The sequence below is a fragment of the Mobula hypostoma genome, chromosome 17 (assembly GCF_963921235.1).
Source record: "Mobula hypostoma chromosome 17, sMobHyp1.1, whole genome shotgun sequence".
Lineage (NCBI taxonomy): Eukaryota > Metazoa > Chordata > Chondrichthyes > Myliobatiformes > Myliobatidae > Mobula > Mobula hypostoma.
In genome coordinates, this window is record NC_086113.1 from 67,079,486 (window position 1) to 67,105,707 (window position 26,222).

General features: G+C 43.2%; 1 protein-coding gene across 2 annotated transcripts in view; it reads left to right on the forward strand.

The window, feature by feature from the left end:
- The window catches only part of myripb (myosin VIIA and Rab interacting protein b), a 505,729-nt gene that overhangs the window by 294,749 nt on the left and 184,758 nt on the right, over nucleotides 1–26,222 (forward strand). For both annotated transcript variants that reach the window (XM_063069391.1, XM_063069392.1), the window contains exons 4-7: nucleotides 15,197–15,333; nucleotides 17,463–17,534; nucleotides 20,608–20,705; nucleotides 24,908–24,988. In XM_063069391.1, the coding sequence (XP_062925461.1) occupies nucleotides 15,197–15,333; nucleotides 17,463–17,534; nucleotides 20,608–20,705; nucleotides 24,908–24,988 (388 nt within the window). The remainder of the gene's footprint in view (nucleotides 1–15,196; nucleotides 15,334–17,462; nucleotides 17,535–20,607; nucleotides 20,706–24,907; nucleotides 24,989–26,222) is intronic.

The window sequence follows — 26,222 nt, forward strand, 5'->3', positions numbered from 1 at the left end:
CTTACTAAGTTTTTATTGAAAAAAATATTGAATTCAAAAGAAGCGAAGGGCATGAAGCACAAAAGAACTGCAAATTTCTTTAAAGTTGAATGGCTTAACAAAATAGTAGAAACTGCTACACCGAAAGCTCTTGAGGTCATAAATGTGCAGCTATGAGAAATATTTATGTACGATTCGGAAACTGGAGTTACCTGTTTATATTGTCGTGATGCGAAAGTTGCTGGAGAATTTGCTAGTGGAAAGAAGTGGGATGATATTTGGAAACTTGGCTTTTTGAAGCGTCATTTGGCAAGTAAATCGCATTTGGACAGTATACAAAAGCTCAGGCAACAGAACCCGTCATTACCCGTTACAGGAGTGCTACACATGTTACGGTTGAGTGCAGATGAGCAAGAGCGAAAACAATCAAACCCAGAGGAGATCAAAGTTCTTATCGACAGTGTGTTGTTAGCTGTTAAAGTGAGTAACTCTTTACATTCAGCTCAACACATTAATGAATATATGGAGAAGTATTGTGACAACAAACCAGACGATTGATGCTGATGAGAGAGATAAGGGAGACAAATAGAGAAACGTTCAAAATGTTAATGAGTGAGGAGAGAGATAACGAAAAGAGACACAATTCAGAGTATTGACAGACCGGTTGCTTTGAACCTAAACTGTTTGAAGTTTGATGGACAGGCGATACCCCAGCAGGGGGATAAAAAGAACAGGTTCGCTAAGGCACGACAACACACCACGAAATCATGAGATAACGAGACCCTGGAAGAGCGGTGTGCCCCCACAAGTTGGTAGGAGTTGGATGTCTGGTTCACAGGAACTGACCATAGATGCACAGGGTGAAAAGGGTACGATCGGTGGGAACCTGGTGTGTGTGTCCGCCCTTGCCTGGGTGCCGGGTTCACCGCGGAAGAACAGTCGTATCTGGAACGGAGGGGTCACAGTCGGTGACCACAGAAGACATAAATGGGTCCACCTGAAACCACCTGTGAACATCAAAGGTCTGCCTGAATCCAATTTGCATTTCTCTCTCTCTCTCTCTCTCTCCCTCTCCCCAACAGCACAACAGCGATTACTGTGAACTGTACTCAGCTGAACTGAACTCTGCGTCACTTAAGGCTGATCATTTTACCCCTAGACTGCGATAGAGCTTGGTTGATTCCTGTTACCCTAGTTCTGTGTACACGTGTGTATTATCATTGCTAACCTGTTGCGTTCACATCCTTACAATTAGAGTACTGTGTTACTTACTTCTTTAATAAAACTTTATTAGTTTCTGTTAAACCAGACTCCAACTAGTGGTCCATTTCTGCTGGTTTGGCAACCCAGTTACGGGGTATGTAACATAAGTGGGGACCTCATCCGCGATTTTGAACGCCAGATTTGGGACTGGGTAAATTGATTGGGTTAAAATTCCCGAAAGAAAGAAAGGCCAAACAGCAGAAATGGAGATTAAGGAATTTCTAAAGGCGCCAACCTTGGAGGCATTAGAGGTTGCCAGGAAATCAGAATTGGCAACTGTGGCCAAACGATTGAATCTTATTAAGGGGAAGTCAACAATGAGGAGAGCGGAGATGCACAGAGCTATCATAGAGCACTATGTATCTAAAGCTGTGTTTCCCCAAGGGGAGCTGGAGGTGATAACTACTGGAAAACCTGGTGGAGAAGCAGTACAACTGCAGATGGAAAAATTGAGACTCGAGCGCATGTTCCGGGTAAAACAGCTGGAACAAGGAGAGAGGGACAGGCAGTTGGAACGAGAAGCAGAAGGACAGGGAACTTGAACTGGAGAAGTTAAGGATGACGCTAGCGCAGGGGCCCATGCTGAACCAAGGTGGAGGGTTCAGGCGACCCAGGAGGTTAAGCTGGTCCCCCCATTTGAGGAGGTCGATGTTGATCAGTACTTTCTACATTTTGAAAAAGTCGCTGCAAGTCAGGACTGGCCGAGGGATAAGTGGGCTGTTTTGCTTCAGAGCGTACTTAAAGGAAAAGCTCAACAAGCTTACCAAGCATTGTCCGCAGAAGATGCCCAGAGGTATGAGGTGGTGAAAGAGGCCATACTCAGGATTTATGAGTTGGTCCCGGAGGCATACTGGCAGAGGTTCCAGAATGTGTGGAAGCAGTGGGGCCGCACGTATTTAGAGTTGGCCTGTGAGATGCAGATGTATTGTGAGCGTTGGTGCTCCTCGAAAGGGGTCAATGGGGATTATGACAGACTGCTACAGCTAATACTGATTGAGCAGTTTAAAAGTTGTGTCCCTGAAGGTATGAGGCCCTATCTAGATGAGAAAGAGGCAGAAACCTTAGCCGCAACTGCTAAGTTAGCGGATGAATACGCGTTAATGCACAAAGCGAAGTTTACCCCGAGTAAATGCTACCAGAAAGGTAGTCAAGAGGGTGGAGAGAGTCCGCCAGAAAAGTCAGAAAGTAAGCCAGGGACTAGTGAGAAGGATAAGGAAGACCGGGAGCAATTTGGTAGGAAGTCTCCTGGGGTCGTATGCTATAATTGTGGGAAAGCCGGTCACTTTGCGTCCAGGTGCTTTGCCCCAAAGAAAGAGACGGGGAAAGGAGAAATGACGGTTCTGACTGGCTGTATTGAGCTGGCAAACAAACCGCTAGGGGAGAAGAGGTCTGATAAAGTTCAGGAAGGGCGCGAGAAGTTTATCTCAGCCGGATTGGTGTCGGTGAAGAAGGGGTTAAACCCGGTTCCAGTACGGATCTGGAGAGACACTGGAGCTTGTCAGTCACTGATCTTAAGGAGTGTTTTAGACTTTAGTTCAGAGACCGAGACTGGAGAGGTCAGTGTGATAAAAGGCATTGGGAGAAGGACTGAAGCAGTACCTTTGCACCAGATACACCTAAAAAATGACTTGGCCTCCGGACCGGTCACGATCGGGGTGAGGCCCGAACTACCGATGGAAGACGTGGAGGTGTTACTCGGTAATGACCTCGCCAGCGGAAATGTGTACTCAGCAGTAAAACTGACAAGCCAGCCTGCCAGCATTGAGGCCCCGCCCCTGGACTCACAGGTTTATCCCATTTGCGCAGTGACTCAGCGCATGTCCAGAGAGGCTGCCGAAGTGAATGTAGATTTAGCTGAGATGTTTTTACCAGCCTTGTACCAGGAAGGGTTAGAAAGTGAAAAGAAGGAGCATAGTAAAACGGAAGGAAGTAAGGGAGTTGAGTTAGACTTATCATCAGCAGGAAGGAATTTATACAGGCACAGGAGCAAGACGAGGAGCTAATGGTTTTGACGGAGACAGCTCTCTCTGAAGCAGAATTAAAAAGGGAGGCAGTGGGCTATTATGTGAAGGAGGGAGTACTAAGGAAGAAATGGAGACCAAGTACCGTGCCCGCAGATGAGGAATGGGGGGTGGTGCACCAGGTGGTAGTGCCAAAAATTTATGGGGATGAGATTCTTAACCTGGCCCACAAGATACCCCTCGGTAGACATTTTGGGGTGAGGAAGACAGTCGATAGCATCATGAAAGAGTTTTACTGGCCGCACAGGAGGATGGATGCTATTGACTATTGTAGATGTGAGCTAACACAATTACAGGCTATTGATATGCTAACAGCTTGCCACGATAAGAGAGCAGACCTAGTCGGTGTTATCACGAAAATTAATGAGGCTAGGGTGCCATCTGATAAGGGGAAAACCCATTTTGAAAAGACAAGTATGGTGCCGACCAGATGGGAGAAGTCTATTGTTTTGGCCAGCTTTGCTGATAAGGTCTCTCCCTTAACCCCCGAACAGAGTGAGCCGCTGATAAAGCTAATTAACCGTATGTTAACAAAAGTATGTCTGGATGTCCTGAGGCGATGCAAAGAGTCAGTACATGGTGTTGTTGTCATATCAGGTCAGCCTAGTGAGCAACACCCCTACAGGATGATTAATTCAGTGACAAAAGGGCTAAAGAACACAGAAGCGTATATTGACGATTTAGTGGTCTGGAGTGACATGTGGGAGGAGCACATTGTGGAACTGTTTAAATGGCTGTCTGAAGCCAACCTGACAGTGAACCTCGCAAAAAGTGAATTCAGCCACGCAAAGTTCACTTATAAGGGATTTGTGGTAGGACAGGGGCAGCTGGCACCGATGCAGGATAAGGTGCGGGCTATCTCGGAAGTTCCCAGTCCAACAGACAAGAGAGCCCTGAGAAGGTTCTTGGGGATGGTGGGGTACTATAGCAAGTTTTGCAAAAATTTTGCAGATATTACCCTCCCTCTTACTAAGCTCTTGCCAAAGAATGCGAGGTTTTTGTGGAACGACCTTTGTCAACAAGCCTTCGAGAGTCTGAAGGAGATTCTGTGTCACCATCCTGTGCTGAATGCGCCTGACTTTTCAAAACTCTTCTCCCTAGCAACAGATGCTAGTGATGAAGCATCCGGGGTGGTGCTGTTGCAGACAGACAAAGAGGAGATTGACCACCCAGTGGCTTATTTTTCTAAGAAATTTAATACCCATCAGAGGAACTATTCCACTGTGGAGAAGGAATTACTGGCCATCATACTGGCATTACAACATTTTGAAGTTTATATTTGCCCGTCATGGAAACCACTGATAATTTACACTGACCACAACCCATTAGTGTTTTTGGCCACTATGTAGGATAAAAACAAAAGGTTGCTAAGTTGGAGCCTGGTCTTACAGGAATTTGGTATTAAAATAAAACATATAAAAGGAATGGACAATGTGATTGCTGACTGTCTGTCAAGGTGTTGAAAACTTAAAGTTCTCTGTATTAGCCTTATAGCTGATGACCCTGTATATTAGTGTGTATCTAATAATGTATTCATGCTCATAATTTTTACCCCGGTAAAAATCCTTTGAAGGATAGCGGTGTGATGACAAACCAAGTTATCAGACAATTGATGCTGATGAGAGAGATAAGGGAGACAAATGGAGAAACGTTCAAAATGTTAATAAGTGAGGAGAGAGATAACGAAAAGAGACACAATTCAGAGTATTGACAGACCGGTGCTTTGAACCTGAACTGTTTGAAGTTTGATGGACAGGCGATACCCCAGCAGGGGGATAAAAAGAACAGGTTTGCTAAGGCATGACAACACACCATGAAATCACAAGATAACGAGACCCTGGAAGAGCGGTGTGCCCCCACAAGTTGGTAGGAGTTGGATGTCTGGTTCACGGGAACCGACTATAGACGCACAGGGTGAAAAGGGTACGATCAGTGGGAACCTGGTGTGTGTGTCCGCCCTTGCCTGGGTGCCGGGTTCACCATGGAAGAACGGTCGTATCCGGAATGGAGGGGTCACAGTCGGTGACCACAGAAGACATAAAAGGGTCCACCCGAAACCACCTGTGAACATCAAAGGTCTGCCTGAATCCAATTTGCATTTCTCTCTCTCTCTCTCTCTCTCTCTCCAACAGCACAACAGCGATGACTGCGAACTGTACTAAGCTGAACTGAACTCTGCGTCACTTAAGACTGATCATTTTACCCCTAGACTGCGATAGAGCTTGGTTAATTCCTGTTACCCTAGTTCTGTGTACACGTGTGTATTATCATTGCTAACCTGTTGCATTTATATCCTTACGATTAGAGTACTGTATTACTTATTTCTTTAATAAAACTTTATTAGTTTCTGTTAAACCAGTCTCCAACTAGTGGTCCATTTCTGCTGGTTTGGCAACCCAGTTACGGGGTACGTAACAGTACGTTCAACTCCCAGACAGCTGGCGAAGCAAAAATTATGTGTTCGAATTTCTGGAGATTATCAACTATATTGTTCAGAAAGAAATGTTTGAAGAAATAGCATCAGCAGATTTTCATACGTTAGCGGTTGATAAAACCACAATCATATCTGTCAACAAATGTCTCATTCTGTACTTCAAATTCAGACCGAAAGATTGTACTGTTTATAAAACGTTTTTTGGCAAAATAGTTCAGCTGCAGGCGTGTGATGTTTCTTCTATTGTTTCAACGATCAAGCAGTTTTATGAAGAGAAGAAACTTGACCTCCATAAATTGGTGACGTTTATGTCTGATGGAGCGTCAGTACTGTTGGGCAGAGTTAATGGTTTTGCAGCAAGACTTAAACTGGGCACTCCACACTTAGTGCAGCAACACTGTGTAGCACACCGTGAAGATCTGCGGATATGTGATGCATGGAAAGAAGTCAAGTTAATCAGAGACATTAAAACTTTGATGAGTACAATCTATACAATGTTTTCTCGATCTGCAGTTAAAAGATGCAAATTTAAAGAAATTGCAGAGGCCTCTGAAAATAAAGCTGTTGCGTTCAGACCACTTAATGAAGTCAGATGGTTATCTAGACACTTTGCATTGCAGGCAATAATAAAAAATTATGAGGCACTGATCACATACTTTGAAGAAGATCAGTCAAATGACCCTGTAGCTAAATACTGTCACAAGAAATTGATAAACATCTCATACAAAGTAGCTTTACAGGTTTTAAGTGGTGTCTTTGATGAACTGGCTGCACTGTGCAAGATTCTGCAAAAGAGTGGCCTGACACCGATTGATTCACTTCATTTTGCGCGAGGCAAAATTAACAAGGTAGGAAAGGAGGATTTGTGAGACAATGTTTCAAGGAGTTACAAAGTTAAAGTTTTGCTAAGTCAAATACATGAAGAAAACATCACAGTAGATACAAGTTCGCTGTTGACTTTTATAAATAGTCTTCGTGTTCATTTAGAAGAAAGGTTTCCTGAAGATGAGGTACAAGAATGGTCAGCTTTTGATTTCTCCGCAATTGCAGATTGTGACTTCACACTTGGCGATGAACAAATTAATGCCTTATGTCTAAAATATCATGATTTTCAAGCTGAAAATACTGTTATAGTTAGACAGTTTAATGATTTCAAATTTTCCGTGCAAGAAAAAATTAAATCCAAACTGATTTTAAACTTTGCTCAAATGGTGGCATTTATACTTCAAAATGAACAGTTTTGCGACCTTGCACAGTTGATGGACATTGGGGGAACCTTTCTGGTGTCTAGTGCGGACTGTGAGCGAGGTTTTATCCAAATGAATCAACTCAAAAACAAGCCGAGAAACCGTTTAGGTGAATGTCATTTGGATATGTTCATGAGAATCAAAAGCTATCAATTGGATGGAAGTTCTTTTAGTCTAGATAGAGTTGACAAAGAATGGGTAAATGCCAAAGACAGGAGAGAGAAAAATAACTGAGTGACTTAAAAATGTATGTTATTTTGTTGTTATTCTATGCAGTTTTATGTCAAATATTTTGTAAACCTACATAAACTGTGCAATGTATGCATTCGTTTGTCACAGGAAAAAAACTGCACAGCATAAGATTTTTGCTCACACTGACTAGAGGGAACGTTGGTTGGGAGCATCCATGGTGCAGTTTTTTCCTGATATATACAAAAGGAGGCAAGAATGAAGTCTGGAACATGACATTAGAAAGGTGGGAGTGGAGGACAAAAATACAGAAGTCAGTATTTTGTGCAAGTTTTCACGGTGGAAAACACCAGCAGCATGCCAGAAATTTGAGAGTCAGGATTACACACGAGTGTAGTTGTTATTATTAAAGCGAAGGTGCTCGGTGTTACAAATAAAGAGAAACCTGGCAATTGGAGCAGATTGTTTACTGTGTACAGTGACGCAGATCGTTTACCGTGTACAGTGATGCAGAAAACGTTTACTGTGTACAGTGACACAGATCGTTTGTGAACACCACGTGTGTGTTTACCCTTTGTCTGGGTGTGCTAGTTCACTGAAGAAAGGCACCTCTGTGGCAAATCACTGTTGGAGTTATTTCATATGCTGTGGAACTGGATAAGTGGCCATCACATTGTATGTTTGGGGTAACCTTGTGGAATCTACCGGTGTGTCGACCCTTGCCTGGGTGGTGGTTCCCTTGAAGAGGGTCCCCTTAGAGATAAGCTACTGTTGGTGATAATCCATATGTGGATTCTGTTTGAGTATCCTGTGGCCACCACTTTGGGATGATCCGTAGCTGAATTCGGGTGTGGTGCCACTTGTGTTGAAAGGATATTCGTTGAAGATCACTGCCGGTGATACTTTTTGTGTGGAGTTGAACAACTTGGGAGATAAAACCTACTACTATTGTTAACTTGTATTGCTGTCATGGAATCTGTGGAATATTGACTTAATTGCCCTCTCTCGACATTTACCCTGGATTACAAATATCTCTCTCTCATCACCTATTCTGTGGATGAACTGAACTTTTATACTTTACCATCTCAAGACTCTAAGCCTTGTTTCCCCCGAGCTCAATAGTTTGGGAGTTATATTCACATACATATATACACGTAACACTGTTCACCTGTTTGATTTATCTGATTTTATGCTACTGTATTGCGTAGTTACTAATAAACCAGCTTTAATAAACAGCAATACCAGACTCCCAGGTGTTTTCCATTTCTACTGGTTCTTTAACCCATTACGGGTTACATGACAGGTCACACAGATCATTTACTGTGTACAGTGACATGGAACACTTACCGTATACAGTGACGCAGAATGTTTACCATGTACAGTGACGCAGAGCGTGTACCATATACAGTGACGCAGAGCGTGTACCATATACAGTGACACAGAGCATGTACCATATACAGTGATGCAGATCGTTTACTGTGTACAGTGATGCAGAAAACATTTACCGTGTACAGTGACGCAGATAGTTTGCTGTGTACAGTATGCCAAATAGGTTTGTTTGACTCATAGTCATGCAGGAAGCAATGAACAGAGTCACATTCACTTGATTGATGTTAATTGATAGATGGATAATCCCGCAAATCGACTAATATTGTGATGTCACCTGGTGGATAAGACATCTGTCACCTGTAAGGTTTTGGTTGAAACCAGCTTGATATTATTCCAGTGTTTATCTGGTCCACTCTGATGGGTGCATTCCTGTAACCCCAGACTGGAGTGTTTGTCTGGATCCAGTGCTTTAAACTGGGGATTCTACTTCGCTAGGTTGCAGTGCTAACCCATCTTGTTCACCAGCACGTTCTGGAACAAGGGGTTCACTCGGCCATCTCCTGATGTGGTCTAGATGTCTGCAACATACACGACTATCCTCAAGTGCTGAATTAACTTATCAGCCCTCTTTCAGCACAACTTCCCATTTCATCCACCTTCAGCTCTCAGGATTTGGACAAACACTAACTGGATCTCCCAACTCAAAGTTTCGATGTTCCATATTTGAATTGTACCGCACTTTCATTGTCTCTTGTCTGTCTCTTACTCGATCCTCCAGACGGGACGCAATAAATCTGATTGGGAACGTAAGCTGCGGCCATCTGAAGCTCAGACCGAGAGAAACCTGTGACAGTTTGTGGGGTTATTGGGTACCAGAACCAAAGCCGGTTGATCCTGGTGTGAATGTCCCCATTCTACATTTGGATCCCCTGCTTGACAGTGTCAACAACTCTTCCAGCCATGCTGTTTGATGATAGGTGACAAGATGTTGCAATCAAACTCATCGCCTTGTAAAATAGTTTGAATTCCTCACCAGTGAACACAGGGACGTTATCACAGACCACAGTATCGGGGTTTCCATGCGTACAAAATAGTGTGGGTACAATGTTCATCATCGTCTCGCTGGTCACAGTCTTTACCGGTTTGGCCTCGGTTGGTTAAAAATGCACATTGACAATTACCAATAGCATATGACCATCCAATGGACCTGCGTGGTCTACGTGTAAATGTGTCCAGTGTTTGTTGGGCTAATGGTATGGAACATAGGTATGGGAGTGTTAAAGGTTGAGGTCCCTGGCATGAGGTTGTATGCACAATCAATGTGCTCAATGTTGGGCCATCAAATGCAATTCCAGTCTAGTGCCTTCATACATAATATTCCGGGATGTACGCAATGTAACTCTCCTAAGGTGGGAACCATAATTGTTTAGGAATTACATTTCATGTTCCCCACAGTAGACAACCATCGTAGATGCGAAGTTCATTTTAATGTAGCACAGTTTCGGGCACACAAACTGGCCATCCATCTTCTACATACCCATTTATTTGTTCCAATGTTACATTTTGCTTAATTTCTTCTTTTAGACCATAAGGCCATAAGATATAGGAGCAGAAGTAGGCCATTCAGCCCATCGAGTCTGCTCTGCCATTCAATCATGGGCTGATTCACTTCTTTCAGTCATCCCCACTCCCCTATCTTCTCCCCATACTCTTTGATGCCCTGGCTAATCAAGAACCTATCTATCTCTGCCTTAAATGCACACAATGACTTACCCTCCACAGCTGCTCGTGCAACAAATTTCACAGATTTACCACCCTCTGACTAAAGTAATTTCTCCACATTTCTATTCTAAATGGACATCGTTCAATTCTGAAGTCGTGCCCCCTTGTCCCAGACTCCCCTACCATAGGAAATAACTTTGCCATATCTAATAAGTTCAGGCCTTTAAACATTCGGGATGTTTCTATGAGATCCCCCCTCATTCTCCTGAGCTCCGGGGAATACAGCCCACGAGCTGCCAGACATTCGTCATACGGTAACCCTTTCATTCCTGGAATCATTCTTGTGAATCTTCTCTGAACTCACACCAATGTCAGTATATTCTTTCTAAGAATATATTTCTAAGAATAAGAAGCCCTAAACTGCACACAGTACTCCAAGTGTGGTCTCACGAGTGCCTTATAGAGCCTCAACATCACAGCCCTGCTCTTATATTCTATACCTCCTGAAATGGATACCAATATTGTATTCGCCTTCTTCACAATCGACTCAACATGATGGTTAACCTTTAGGATGTCTTGCACAGGGACTCCCAAGTCCCTTTGCATCTCTGCATTTTGAATTCTCTCCCCATCTAAATAATAGTCTGCCCGTTTATTTCTTCCACCAAAATGCATGACCATACTCTTTGCAACATGGTATTTCATTTGCCACTTCTTTGCCCATTCCCCTAAACTGTCTAAGTCTCTCTACAGACTGTCTGTTTCCTCAACACTACCTGCTCCTCCATCTATCTTTGTATCATTTCCAAATTTAGCCATAAATCCATTAATCTAATAGTCCAAATCATTGACATACATCGTAAAAAGCAGCGGTCCCAACACCGACCCCTGTGGATCTCCACTGGTAACCGGCAGCCAGCCAGAATAGGATCCCTTTATTCCCACTCTCTGTTTTCTGCCGATCAGCCAATGCTCCACCCATGCTAGTAACTTCTCTGTAATTCCATGGGATCTTATCTTGCTAAGCAGCCTCACGTGTGGCACCTTGTCAAAGGCCTTCTGAAAATCCAAGTACACCACATCTACTGCATCTTCATTTTCTCCACTTCTTGTAATTTCCTCAAAAAATTGCAGCAGGTTAGTCAGGCAGGATTTTCCTTTGAGGAAACCATGTTGGCTTTGGCCTATCTTGTCATGTGCCTCCAGGTACTCCATAATCTTATCCCTAACAATTGATTCCAACAACTTCCCAACCACTGATGTCAGGTTTTCAGGCCTATAGTTTCCTTTCTGCTGCAATTTTCTAGTCAACTGGTGCAATGCCAGAACCCATTGATTCTTGAAGGATCATTGTTAATGCCTCTGCAATCTCTCGGGCTACTTTCTTCAGAACCCGAGGGTGCATTCCATCAGGTCTAGGAGATTTATCCACCCTCAGACCATTAAACTTCCTGAGCAACTTCTCAGTCATAATTTTCACTGCACAAGCTTCACTTCCCTGATACTCTTGCATGTCTGGTATACTGCAGAAGTCTTCCACTGTGAAGATTGATGCAAAATATGCATTCAGTTCCTCTGCCATTTCTGCATCTCTCATTACAATATCTCCAGTGTCATTTTGTATCGGTCCTATATCTAACCTCAATTTTCTTTTGCCCTCTATATACTTTTAAAAGTTTTTAGTATCTTCTTTGATATTAGTCGCCAGCTTCCTTTCATAATTCATTTTTTCCTTCCTAATGACCTTCTTAGTTTCCTTCTGCAAGTTTTTAAATCTTCCCAATCCTCTATCTTCCCACTGGCTTTGGCTTCCTATGTGCCCTCTCTTTTGCTTTTACTTTGGCTCTGACTTCACTTGTCAACCATGGTAGTGTCCTTCTTCCCTTCGGAAATTTCTTATTTGGAATATATCTGTCTTGCACTTCCCTCATTTTTCGCAGAAACTCCAGCCATTGCTGCTCTGCTGTCGTTCCTGCTAGTGTCTCTTTCCAGTCAACTTTGGCCAGTTCCCCTCAACTGCCATTGCAATTTCCTTTATTCCACTGAAATACCAACACATCAGAATTTAGCTTCTCCTTCTCAAATTTCAAAGTGAACTCGGTCATATTGTGATTACTGCCTGAGATGTGGAGAATGAAGATGCATTGACCTAATCCATCAGTCGTACTAGTTCACCCGGTGGTACTCACTGTCGAGGATATTCTCGTATCGAAAGATGGCTTAAGACATGTGCGGTGTAATTGTTTCTGTCAGGAACATAAGATGTTGTGTACTGATGAGTAGACAGTTATACAGCCCACCGTTGCATCCTTGGTGATGCCATTGGTGACACAACCTTGCTCTCACCTAGCAATGCCACCAATGGTTTGTGATTTGTATGAGCCTCGAAACATTGGCTGTACAGGTAATGGTGAAAACACACGACCCCAAAAACAACAGCTTGCTTGCTTAGCTTCGTCCGGGTGGGTTGAGGGTGCATGATGCAAAAGCAACAGGCTTTTCATCACCATCTGTATTCCTCTGGGTTAGCACTGCACCAACACCATAAGGGGAGGTATCAGAGTACAAACTATTGGCATCCCTGGTCATGTTTGGGATTGAGTGAGCACTTGTTTCTCTCTCTGAAAAGCAGATTCCTCTGCTCGTTCCCAATGCCACATCGTATCTTTCTACAATAGAGCGTTAAGTGGAGCCAGAAACATGGCTGTGTGAGATGTAACATGACAGACCAAAAAACAGTCACACGGTGGATAGAACACCCGGGAAGCTGAAAGGTCTAGAAGTAGATAAGTCACCTGGACCAGATGGACTACACCTGAGGGCTCAAAAAAGGTTATTGAAGGGATTGTGAAGGCATTAGTAAAGATCTTTCAAAAATCACTAGATTCTGGAATGGTTCCAGAGAACTGGAAAATTCCAAATGTCACTCTACTCTTTAAGAAGGGCAGGAGGCAAAAGAAAGGAAAGTATACGTATGTTATCCTGACTTCAGTGGTTACAAAGATTTTAGAGTCTATTATTAAAAAAGAGGTTTCAGTGTACTTGGACGCACATGATGAGAATGATCAAATGGAGGAGCAGACTAGATGGGCTGAATGGCCTGGTTTTCCTCAAATAAGCAGCATCCACGGCCATTCCTTTGTCCATCCTGTCTGTTATTTCCTCAAAGAAGTTGAACAAACTGATCAGGCAAGATTTCCGTGATAAGATTTGGATTATCTGGAGATGAGGAAGGATAGCTTCTTTCTCTTTAACACTGTGACTATCATTAAATCATCCATGCACAGGCACTTATTTATCATCTTTTCCCCACAAGAAGGGTCACTTCTCAAATTATCATTTTATTTCCCCTTTATTAGTCCTTTCATTTTATTCAGCTTTCACACACTTTACGATCAGTTTGTCTGGATGAAGCTGCAAACCCAAAGAGCAGCCACTTTGTGTCGTACCAGTTTCATACCTGTTTTGTATAGGTCTGTGGGAACCTGTTTGCTGCTATATTTGTGGTGGTGATTGTCGTGATTAATGAACTGGTGCTAGTTCAGTGAAGATTCATCATGCTGCACCTCTAGCCTCCTGTGTGCTACGTACTGTTCTGCACAGACATCATCATAAAACGACCCACATCATGTGCTAGTTGCATTTTACACAAGGTAGAGAGGATTACTAGCCTCAAGTTATGTGATATCAGGGTTTTGTCTGTTTTTACAAGATAAAAACATAGAAACATAGAAAACCTACAGCACAATACAGGCTCTTTGATCCACAAAGCTGTGCTGAGCATGTCCTTACTTTAGAAATTACCTCGCGTTACCCATAGCCCTCTATTTTTCTAAGCTCCATGTACCTATCCAAAAGTCTCTTAAAAGACCCTATTGTATCCGCCTCCACCACCGTCACCGGCAGCCCATCCCACACACTCACCACTCTCTGCATAAAAAACTTACCCCTGACATCTCCTCTGTACCTACTCCCCAGCACCTTAAAACTGTGCCCTCTCGTGTTAGCCATTTCAGCCCTGGGAAAAAGCCTCTGACTATCTACACAATCAATGCCTCTCATCATCTTATACAACTCTATCAGGTCACCCCTCATCCTCCGTCGCTCCAAGGAGAAAAGGCCGAGTTCACTCAACCTATTCTCATAAGGCATGCTCCCCAATCCAGGCAACATCCTTGTAAATCTCCTCTGCAGATAAGTTGGTAAGTTGATGTATTATTGTCACATGTACTCCAATGCAATGAAAAGCTTTCTTTTTCATGCCATCCATACAGATAATTCTAATACAAAAGTAGTTTGACGCAGTAAAATAAAAGCAATATCAGAATGCAGAATGAAGTTTTACAGGTATGGAGAAAGTGCAGTGTCGGCAAACAATACGATACAAGACCATAACAAGATAGGTCATGAGTCCATCTCATCATTCTGTGATAGCAGGATGTATGCAGCAGTAAATTAAAAGTGTCATGATGGAGGCATTTGCCCTTTGAATCTGTTCCTCCATTCAATGTACATAAACTCCATTTCCCTACCCAATCCTCATCTCCATTTGCCCCTGGAGTGACAAGGAATTAATGTGAGTTGATGTACTGATATGAATACATTGTTTCATTGTGATTGAGCCTATCTGAGCTCTTTGTGAGGTTCCATATTGCCCCCATCTCATGACACAACCTTTCCCATCTCTGCAGCAATGCTCGACTCCCCCAACCTCAAATTCCTCACATGCTTCGGTCACATCCTTGTGAATTGTTAACTCTCCCTGTTGATGTGGCCGGCTGAGACACTATCTCACCTGCATTCATCAGTGTTGGTTGAAATGGCACTTGGGTCATCTGATCATCAGACAAATGCGCATTGAGTGCACCTACTTGGATTGAGTAAATAGTTCCTTTCATTTTGTGAGTTTTGATTTAACTTGTTTGTGTTTGATTGTATTGAACACAATCATGTATTCGTCATGTTTTTTGACTAGTTTGTTCAGCTGGCTGAATCTCTCCCTGTTTCTCCAGGCTCCTGAGGACCCAGTCTTTGGAATGGTACTACAATAATGTCAAGTGCAGGTTCAAGCACTTTGGCAGCGCCAAGGTGGTTCACACATTGTACAAGCGACGCCTAGCAGGCAGAGGGAGCCAGTCCGCTACACTAGGTATTTATAAAAATTTTACTCACTCCCTGTAATATAAAAATTTCAATGCTCAAAATGCTCAACAGACTGGACATCACCAATGGGGTTGGAAACAGAATCAATGGTGTAAGTTTCCAACATCTGCATATTTTTGCTTCTTTGATTAGTCGCTGCCTGTGAGGCAGATTGTTATCCCTTCTCTCTTCCATGGATATCCACATCTAATCATAGGGAAACGTGACTAACTTAGGTAGGCAACTTGGTCAACAAGACGACTTGGGCCAAAGAGCTTGTTCATGTGTTGTTGTGTAATAAGTTTAAGTTTATTGTCATTGGCAAAGATACACAGGATAGAAATGCTACAAAAGTCTTCTCTTTTCAGCGAAGTATATTACAAACATGACAAACATAAGTTAACATAAACTTAAATTATAGATTTACACACCAACACGGAAAAAATAAGTGCAATTACATTACTAATAGTTGAGAGAAAGAAACAAAGAAATCTAATCTGAGTTAGTTTGGAGGTTTGTTCAAGAACCTGATGGCAGTGAGGATGGAGCTCTTGTTGAACCTTGAGGTGGGGTGTTCAGGACCCAGTACGTTCTGCCTGATGGCGGCACTAGAAAAAAGGCTTGGCCCAGATGGTGAGAGTCCTCAATGCTGGATGTTGTCTTCCTGAGATATTGCCTTTGGTAGATGTCCTTGATGATGGAACTGGCCAAGTCCACCGTTCTCTGTAGCATTCCTTTGGGGTGTTCTGTGATGCAACCAGTCAGAAAGCTTTCCAGTCTATATCTTTAGAAGTTTATTTGAGTCTTTGTTGACATGCTGAATATCCCAAAACTTTTAAAACGAGTGGAGATGCTTCTGCAACTTGTTTGTCATTACATCCTGGGCCCAGGATTGATCTTCCGAAATGTTGACAACCAAGCAGTCAAAGCTGCTCACCCTTTCCATTGCAGACCCTCCACTGAGGTTTGGTGCATGTCTAATACTTTTCACAGCTGCACGTCCAGCATTGCTGGACCTATTATGCACAGTGGCCTCAGTGGAACTGCACTCAGCATGGGATGAAAAGTGCTATGAAAATTTACCGCTCTAATAGTTCTGTCATCTCACCTCAGGGAGGCACAGCACACTACTGTCTTCTATTGGCTCACTGAAGCTCCCAGTCACTCCAAAGAACACAGGTAGGATGAGGATGTTGTTTCATCTTCTAGACCTAAATACTACAATATGTACCTGGCATGTGTCAAACCTCCTGAACAGTGATCTAAGCCTCTGCTGACCTAGCATGGACTGTCACATTCACCCAGAACTCTGAGCCTGCTGACTCACTCCAGTGGTAAATTAAGCAAATGCCTTAATTTTAAATCTATGATGCTTCACCATTTTCTCCACCCTGCTACCCCCGATATCTCCGCGCCCAGGCCTGGGCCCTGCGATGGGGAGCAGGGTGTTAGAGGGCTGACTTTAAGTATTAATGACATCACAGATTAATGTGCACTTCCAAAACCAGTCAAATTTAAATTCCTGCACTTCGCTATCTGTGTTCCTCTAATCCAGGCCTCTTGCTCACTCCTGAATTTAATCACTCCACCACTGACAACTGTTCTGAAATAAAACATCTCCACCTTTTTATTGAAGGCAGTCTGTAAATCCTTCCTGTTTGAGGTCACCTGCCTCGGCTGCCTAGCATCGAACTCTATTTGATTGTTACTGAAGCATTCTCTTGGGATTGTGGAGGTGACTAATGAGATCAATGTGGAAACCACAGACCTCTGCTCATCATCCTCCACAACTCCACTTCTCCTCTTTACTCTGGCTTCCACTCCTTTCCACTCCTAGTCCTGTTAATCCTGACGCAGGAGTTCATCCCAAAACTTCGACAATCCTTTCACCGCGACAGGTGCTGCCTGACGTGGCAGCAATTTGTTCACGGCTCCAGATTCCAGCATTTACATTCTCTTGAGTCAGCTTCCTCCACTCAGTGTCTGAATATTCTGTTCTGTGCAGGAGACAATGTTCCCTCACTCGGTGCCTGAATATTCTGTTCTCTCACTTGGTGCCTGAATATTCCGATCCCTCACTCGGTGTCTGAATGTTCTGTTCCCTCACTCGGTGTCTGAATATTCTGTTCTGTGCAGGAGACAATGTTCTTGATGGCAGCCAAGATAATGAAGAGCAGACCTGTGGCAGTGGGTGCAGACAGACAGATGGTGAGTTTATATAGTTAGTGATAAGTTGTAAATGGATTGAAAATCCTGATTTATCTCTTTTCATGTTGGGTTCTTCAAGTGATGTTATAATGAATTTCGAGCCTTCTTCCCTCAACACGGGGTTGGCACTATGAGGTGGCCCAGAGGGAGAGAGGTATTAATGGAGGAGATAAAGCTCAGTCACCAGAGCCATGAACTCCTGTGGCTCAGTCTTAGATACTGTGACTGTAGGCGCTGGATCAATTCAATCAACAATACCCGAAGAGGGGAGGCTGAGTTGATAGCTTTGAGTAGAGGCAGTGTGGTATTGTCTAAAGTTGTTGGGAGTAATTTCTATCTTCCTGCCCAGCATTCTGCTGCCCTGCTGTTGCTCTGTCTGTCAGGTGGTGGGATCATAGAGCTGTGCAGGTGAGTTGTAGAATCCATTGAGAGCTGAAGTGAATGTAAATAGAATAAGACAATAAGACAATAAGACATTGGAGCAGAATGAGACCATTCAGCCCATCAGATCTCATCCACCATTCCACCATGGCTGATTTATTACCCATCTGATCCCCAGTACCTTACCTTCTCCCTGTAACCCTTGATGCCCTTACTAATCAAGAGGCTATTAACCTCTGCTTTAAATGTGTCAATGTCTTGGACTCCACAGCCATCCCTGGCGATGAATTCCACAGATTCAGTATTTCCTGGGTAAAGAAATTCCCCCTCACCTTTGTTCTAAATGGAAGTTCTTCTATTCTGAGGCTGGGCCTTCAGGTCCCGGACTCGTGCACTACAGGAAACATCTTCTCCACACTGACTCTATCTAAGCCTTTCAATATTCAATAGGTTTCAATGAGATTTGCCTTCATTTTTCTAAACTCATCAAATGCTCTTCATATGTTCACACTTTCAATCCTGAAATCATTCTTGTGAACCTCCTTCAGACCCTGTCAATGCCAGCACATCTTTTCTCAGTTAAATGGTCAAAAACTGCTCCAAGTGCGGTCTGACCAGTGCCTTATAAAGCCTGATATTATACACTAGTCCTCTCAGAATGAATGCTAATATTGCATTTCTCTTCCTTACCACCAACTCAGCCTGCAAATTAACCGTTAGGGAATCTGCACAACGACTTGCCAGTCTCTTCGCACCTCCGATTTTTGAATTTTTTCCCCATTTAGAGAATTGTCATATGCCTTTATTCCTTCTGTGGAAGTGCTTGACCATGCACTTCCCTCCACTATATTCCATCTGCCGCTTCTTTGCCCGTTCTCTCAATCTGTCTAAGTCCTCCTGCAGAAACCCTGCTTCCTCGACATTACCTGCCCCTCCACCTATCTTTGCATCATCTGCAGACTTAGCCTCAAAGCCGTCAGTTGCAGCATCCAAGCCATTGACGTATGATGTGAAAAGAAGCGGTCCCAATGGCAACCCCTGCGGAACACCACGAGCCAATCACATTAGCCCCCCTCTTTATTTTCACTCTTTGCCTCCTGCCAGTTACCCAATCTTCTATCCATGCTTGTAACTTTACTGTAATACCATGGGCTCTTAAATTCAAAAGCAGCCTCATGTGAGGCTTGATATTCCTCAAAGAATTCCAACAGATTTCTCAAGCAAGATTTCCCCTCAAGGGAAATCCCCATAGAATTCCCTGCAAGGTTTTCCATGCAGACTTTAGCATGGGCCTCCAAGTTCACTGAAACTCGATTCTTAATAACGGACTCCAACATCTCAAACACAGAGATCAGGCTAACGGGCCTATAAATTTCTTTTTTTCTGCCTCCCTCCCTTTTTAAAGAGTAGAGTAACATTTACAATTTTCCATTTCTCCAAATCATTCCAGAATCAAGTGATTCTTGTAAGCTGCTTACTAATGTCTCCACTATCTCTTCAGCGATCACTTTCAGAACCCTGGGGTGTAGTCCATCTGGTGCAGGTGACTTATCTACCTTCAGACCTTTCAACTGCTTGGTAATCTGCCCCCTGACACTCGAATTTCTGTCATACTGCTGGTATCTTCCACAATGAAGACTGACACAAAATACTTGTTCAGTTCATCAGCCGTTTCTTTGTCCCCATTACTTTGTCTGCAGCATCATTTCCAGTGGTCCAATATCTACACTCACATCTCTTTTACTCTGTTATATCTGAAAAACTTTTTGTATGATCGTTTATATTATGAGCTAGCTTACTTTAATATTTCATCTTTTCTCTCCTTATGGCTCTTTTAGTTGCTTTTTTAAAATCTTCTGAATCCTCTAACTTCCCACTATTTTTTGCTATATTATATGCACTCTCATTTGTTTTTATGCTGTCATTGATTCCCCTTGTCGACCACAGTTGCCTAATCCTCCCTTTAGAATACTTATTCTTCTTTGGGATATATCTATACAGCGCTTTCCAAGTTGCTTCCAGAAATTCCAGCAGGAGTGTCTGGGAGATGCCACACTATCCTGGTGTCTGGAAGCAGGAGTGTCTGGGAGACAGCACACTATCCTGGTGTCTCTTTTGCAGTCGCAGAATCTCCTGTCTCCTGTCTCCCCAGCAACTGAGTCTTACATCACATCACATCACATCTTTCCTGCGCCCTGTTCTCACCGAACCCTGTGAACCAAAGCCTGTCCACTCTAACAATGACCCTGCCGGGTGCCCAAGCGACCTTTTTAAGCCTTGTGCTGTATCACCAACGAACGACTGCAGTCTGCTAGGAAGTTCCGAATGGTCGAGCTCTTTTTAAACCACTCACCAATGAATGACTCCTCGCAATGATTGCAGCCCACCAAAAATGAGATTTGTTTTGGAATTGAATTGGTGGGTGATGGTTAGCATGGAGTTGGTGGACCAAAGTCCCTGTTTCTGTGCTGCATGACTATGACCCTTACTCTCCCTTTTCCTTTCATTTAACAAGGCCCTGACGACCTTTCTTTGACCAAGCGTGAAGTAATTTTCCCCACGTTTCTTTTTGTGTACTGATATCATATCTCTACTGGGAATCATTTTAGGATGTTTTTCTGATATTAAAGTCCCTGTGTAAATGGAATTTCTGTGAATAATGTGAAAAGTAATTCTACTCCCTGTGTTAAAGGTCACACTCTCAATGAAACTCTAGCTGTGGCTCTTCGAGTGGCTGAGGAAGCAATTGAAGAGGCAATCACCAAGGCAGACTCCTACAGTGATAGTTTGGTGAGTTCTCGTGGCAGATCCAATGAGGATTGAGCTAGAATTTCCCCAAGGCATTGGCTTAATTATCTCTGCGCACTGACACTCTGCACCCTCTCCCACTGCAGAGAAGAGGAAGCAAAGGATATTCACCAAGACATTGTCCAGATTAAAACATAAGGAGAGAGTGTATAGACTGGTTTTGTTTTCCCTAAAGGATGCTAGGTAACCTGACTGAGGTATATGACATTACAAGGGAAACAGATAGAGTGGAAAGTAAATATCTTTTTCTATGATGGGCTGTCAAAAACCAGAGGCATGGGTTTAAGGTGAGATTGGGAGTTTAGAGGAGATCTGATGGGAATTGGAGTCTGGAAGACCCTGCTTGAAGAGGTGGTGGAGGCAGAAACTCTAAAAACATTTAAAGAACATCCGGATAAGTCTGTGTATTGCCAGTGTAAAGCAGGTTATTGGCCTAAATGTGATTAAGTAGAATTATTGTAAATAATTCAATTGTGCGGGGGCGGGGGAAGGAAGGGCCTGTTTCTAGGATATAGAGCCATGACTCCAATTAGATTACTTGCATAATTTTATTTGTAAAATTCTATTAGTAAAGTAATTGAGGATTAATGAATAAAGATTACTATGAAAATACCATTGATTTTAAAAACTGACTGATAAATCTCTGTGGTGAATTGAAGCTACTGTCTGTGTACTGTACCTATAATTACAGACAATGGGGCAATTAGTAAATGTTATTGCAAAGGGATTTAAGTAGAAGAGTAAAGGTGTCTTGTTACAGACACACAGATGCTTGGTGCGAGAGAACAATATACAATTTTGGATTTGTACTCTAAAAAATAGATTTACAGCAAAGATTGACTGGTGTTTCCTCGGGTGACAAAGGCTAGGTAGACTAGCCTATTCTCCAAAGTTTAGAAGAATGGGTGTTTGACATTGAATGTGGTATGTGAGAAATTGCCCAGGTATAGTCATAGTCATAGTCATACTTTATTGATCCCGAGGGAAACTGGTTTTCGTTACAGTTGCACATTTACAAAAAGCAGGACACACCCAATCCAGCGACTCGATCATCAAGCTGCTACAAGGTTGGCAGTGCTGTCAAGGAGCATTGTCACACCAATAACCAGTTTCACGATGCCCAATTTAGACTTGATCAGGAGCATTTGCCTCATCAGAGATAAATATAAAAGGGTTGAATTCCAGAGGCCCCTGCTCCTAGATCCATTAAATGAGAAAGGATCTAAATGACAAGTCATTTCTTGTTCCAAGTTGGTTGTGGTTATTGGAGGCTAATATCTGGTCATCACTCCAGGAATATCTGCTTGTCCCTCGGCCTGCCTCATCAGTGTCCTTCTTTCCATCTACAGGTCAGACGTGATGATGCTAAGTAAAAATTGCATAATGTTCATTCTGTTCACACTTCCTCAGCAAATAAAACAGCAGCCCGTGTCCTCATGCGGCAAGACCTGAACAACATTCAGGTGTGGGCTGATAAATGACACGTAATATTTGTGCCTTAAAAGAACCAAGTAATGGTCATCTCCAACAAGAGAGATTCTAACTACAACCCTTACCATTCACTGGGATTCCTACATTGAATCCTCCGCCATCAATATCCTATGAGTCAGTAAAGACCAGACACTCACCTGGACCAGCCACAAAAGCCCTGTGCCTACAAGGGCAGACTAGGGATTGGGTGGCCTGCAATGAGTGACTTACCAGCTGACACCCAAAACTTTTCCATCATCTACAAGACAAAAGGGGAGCCTAATGGAACACTCAGGAAGCTCGAAACCATCCATGACAAAGCAGACCCTAGATTGGCCCCCAATCCACCACCCTAAGCTTACATTCCCACCCCCACCCCCTTCCAGGGGATCCACGGCAAGTTGCTAAGTCTGTCTAATATAGACTTGCGACTAGAGAGAGAGAGAGTGATGGTACAAGTCTATTTTTGTGAATGGATGCATGGCTAACGTGTTCTGTGGGGATGGGTGTTGGGTCCTGGCTCCCTTGCTGTTTCTAAAGTGCATGAATGACTAGAATATGGCTGCAGGAAGCACGATCAGTAAGTTAACAGATGTCACAAAGACTGAAAGAGCTGTTGACAATATGGAGAGTAGTTTTGAACCGCAGAATGGTACTGATGAGTTGGTGAAATAGACTGAGAAAAGGTGGATGGATTTTAATTCTGATAAAAGTAAGTTGATACAATTTGAGACTACTAATGAGGCTAGAAGATACAACATGATTGGTATAGTCCTATGAAATATTGAAGGATCTGTATACATGTTCAAACATCCTTCAAAGTGGCAGCACAGGTGGATAAATTAGTTGAAAAAACTCTTGCGATATTGGCCATTAGTTGGGCATTGAATGCAAGATCAGGAACGTTATGCTGCAACTTTGTAAAACATCGATCAGACCTCATTTGGGGCACAGCAGACACTTCTGGTCACCACACAGCAGGAAAAGTTTGACTGTGTTGGACAGGGAGCAAAGAAGATTCACCAGGATGTTGCTTCGAAGTAAGGGTTCCAGTTATGAGAAGAGATTGGTGAGGATGAGTCAGTTTTTTTTTCCTGGAGTAGAAGAGATTAAAAGTTGATGTGATTGAGATACTGTATATACAAACGTTTGTATAAAAAATATGAAAGCTGTAGATAAGGCAGACTGCAAGAAACTTTTCCCCCTATCAAATGTAGATAACATAGGTAACATAGATTGAAATAAGGGGGAAGAGATATAGAGGGTAAATTTCTTAGTCAGAGAGGAATAACACACTACCAAAGAACGTAGTGGAAACAGAGTCACTGTCAGCACTTGAGAAATGCCCAGACAAGCGTTTGAATTGCCAAGCATTGTGGACTATGGGCCAAGTACTGGAGAACGGGATTACTATAGGTGGGAGCCCACTGGTCAACATGGGCGGGATCTGCCGAATGACCCATTTCCTTGACTTATGACCCTGCGACTCTGTGACTCTGGCACACACGGCTGCCGTGTATTCTGCCTACAAAATGCATTACATTTCCTCTCTCAGATTATTGTAATGGCACCTCCCAAAAATGCAGCCTCCACAGCCAAGAAAGTCAAGGGCAGAAGGTGCAGAGGACATAACCACCTCACACATCATGCTGGCTTGAAAATATACTGTTGATCCTTCATAATCACTGGGTCTAAATCGTGGAACTCCCTCCCCAACAGTAACGTGAGGACACTTCCTGTGGAAGCACTGCAGACCATCACCACCAGGACCATAGTCATCTCCCAAGCTTTCCTGTCACTATCCAGCTTCTCAACAAAACTGACACAGATGTATTACCCTACTTCCCAAATGCTCCTTCCTGCTTCCTCCCTCCATTGGTAATTGTTGAGTCTGTTCACATGTTCACATTCATTTGTTTGATTACTGATGTCTGAGCATGTGACCATTCTGCTAATTGTTGATTGCTCATGGCTGTTTGCACGATTGTCTGGAAAATTGTTAGTTGCTATTGTGTTCTCTTTAATGGTATTGTCCTGGGTTCTCTGCTTGGCACCGAAACACAATCAATTCTGGTCTGTTTCACATGCTGTACTGGCAATAAAGTGATTCTGATTCTGATTCAGTTAGCCCTGTCTTGCCATGATGTGTGGATGCTGAAAATGAACTGTACCGAATTCTTGAAGGACATGGCAGTGTGAACACAGGGAAGCTGTTTCCCCGGCTAAGGAATTCCGAATAGAGGGCTTCACAGATGTTGAGCTGAGATTAGAAATGTCTTCACTCAGTGGGTGGTAGATCTTTGGGAATCACTCCAAAAGAAGGCTGTGGAGACTCTGCTATTGTTCTTTGCAAAACAGAGATCAAAAGATTAGGGGAATCAAGGGTCATGGGGATTCTGCCATGACCTTGTTGAATGACAGAGCAGCTATGAGGAGCGAAAGTGCCTACTCCTGTTCCTATACTTTAATGAGGATGTCAGTATAAAGCTGAGTTCATTTGTATGTCGTGTGTGAAAGAACTCATGGGCGATACATGAGTCTCTTTGCTCTGAAGCAGGTCATTCCTCCTTTGGGGTCAGCGGCAGATTAGACCAATCTTGTCCTGTTACTGCAGCCCCCTCTCACTCCCAGCTCGAGAAGATAATCACAGCCTTGTATGTGATTGACTCTTGTTGTATGTGTTCTGCAGGTAATTATCCCTCTCTTTATTGTAGGAAAAACAGAGCGAGAGCCAATATTTACAAGAGCACAAAGAGGAGTTGATAGAGGAGCTCGCCACTACTATACTGCAGAAGGTCTGTGAGCTCGGTTCCACTGCAAAACCTGAATCTTATAATATCTCAGTGTGTGGGCGATACCACAAAGGACCTCAATGACTAAAGCACTATCAACTCTAAGATGTGATTCCTTCCCGGATTCAACAGTAGCAAACAGTCAAATACTGATAATACTTCTCTGGATTATTATCTTTTAAAATGATTCATAACAAATTGTTTGGTGAAGTTATTTCTGATTATTGCCCATGCTGTAGGCAGCACAAACCCCAGTCTCCCATCACCCTGGTGCTGGCTGACCAAAGCTGACTTCCACCAAAACAGTCTTTAATTTTATTTGCACAGCTTCCCTGGCCTTGCGCTCTGCACCTCTACAACACAACACCTCACACTCCTTTCATTCTGCCTTCTTCAATATTCGTAGGAAAAATCACAACATAGCAATTGCACCTTCGGCTGCCTAATTGCTAAACTCTGGAATTCTTTTGCCTGAACTTAGAGCCGTAGTATGGAAACAGGCCCTTTGGCGCCACTGATTCCCATCTGATCTAGTCCCATTTGCCTACGTTTGACCCACTTCCCTCTAAACCCAGCACGTATCTGCCCAAGTGAGTTCTGCTTCGACTGATCTTTTTACATTTAACATGCTTCTTTAAACCAGCTGCCCTGAAGAGGATTTCTGATTATTTCCCCAAATATTATCATTTTTACAGCATAGAAAGGGGTCATTTTAATCTACCACATCTCTGCTTGTTCACAAAGTGACCTCACTTAATTTATCACTCAGCCCCAGCCCAGGGATAATTAACCCACCAACCCTCATGTCTTTGAGCAGTGGAAAGAAGCCAGAGCACCCAGAGGAAACCCAGGCAGTCACTTGGAGTGTTTGCTAATGTTATTCAGGTAGCAGCCAAGGTGAGGATTGTATTTGGAATATTGGGCTGTGAGGCAGAATTTCTACCAGCTATGCCAGAGTTTGGTTCTCATAGGGGTTGGAATTAGACTTTCAGTAAGGTCCAAAGGTCGTTCTCCTTTAAGGAAATAATGTAAGAATCTACTGTTGTTCGTTAGACCTTATCCTTCCCCTCCTTCCATTTGAACATGTTTTTTCAGAAAGGGGAAATAGAGACATAGAGTGGCTGATATATGCAGCAAAGACAGAGCAAAGGAATGGTTCCCTTTAGTTTCCTCGCTGATTGACTTCAGCAATTCCAATCCAGACCAATTCAAGGAAAATATGTTTTTGAGTGATTTT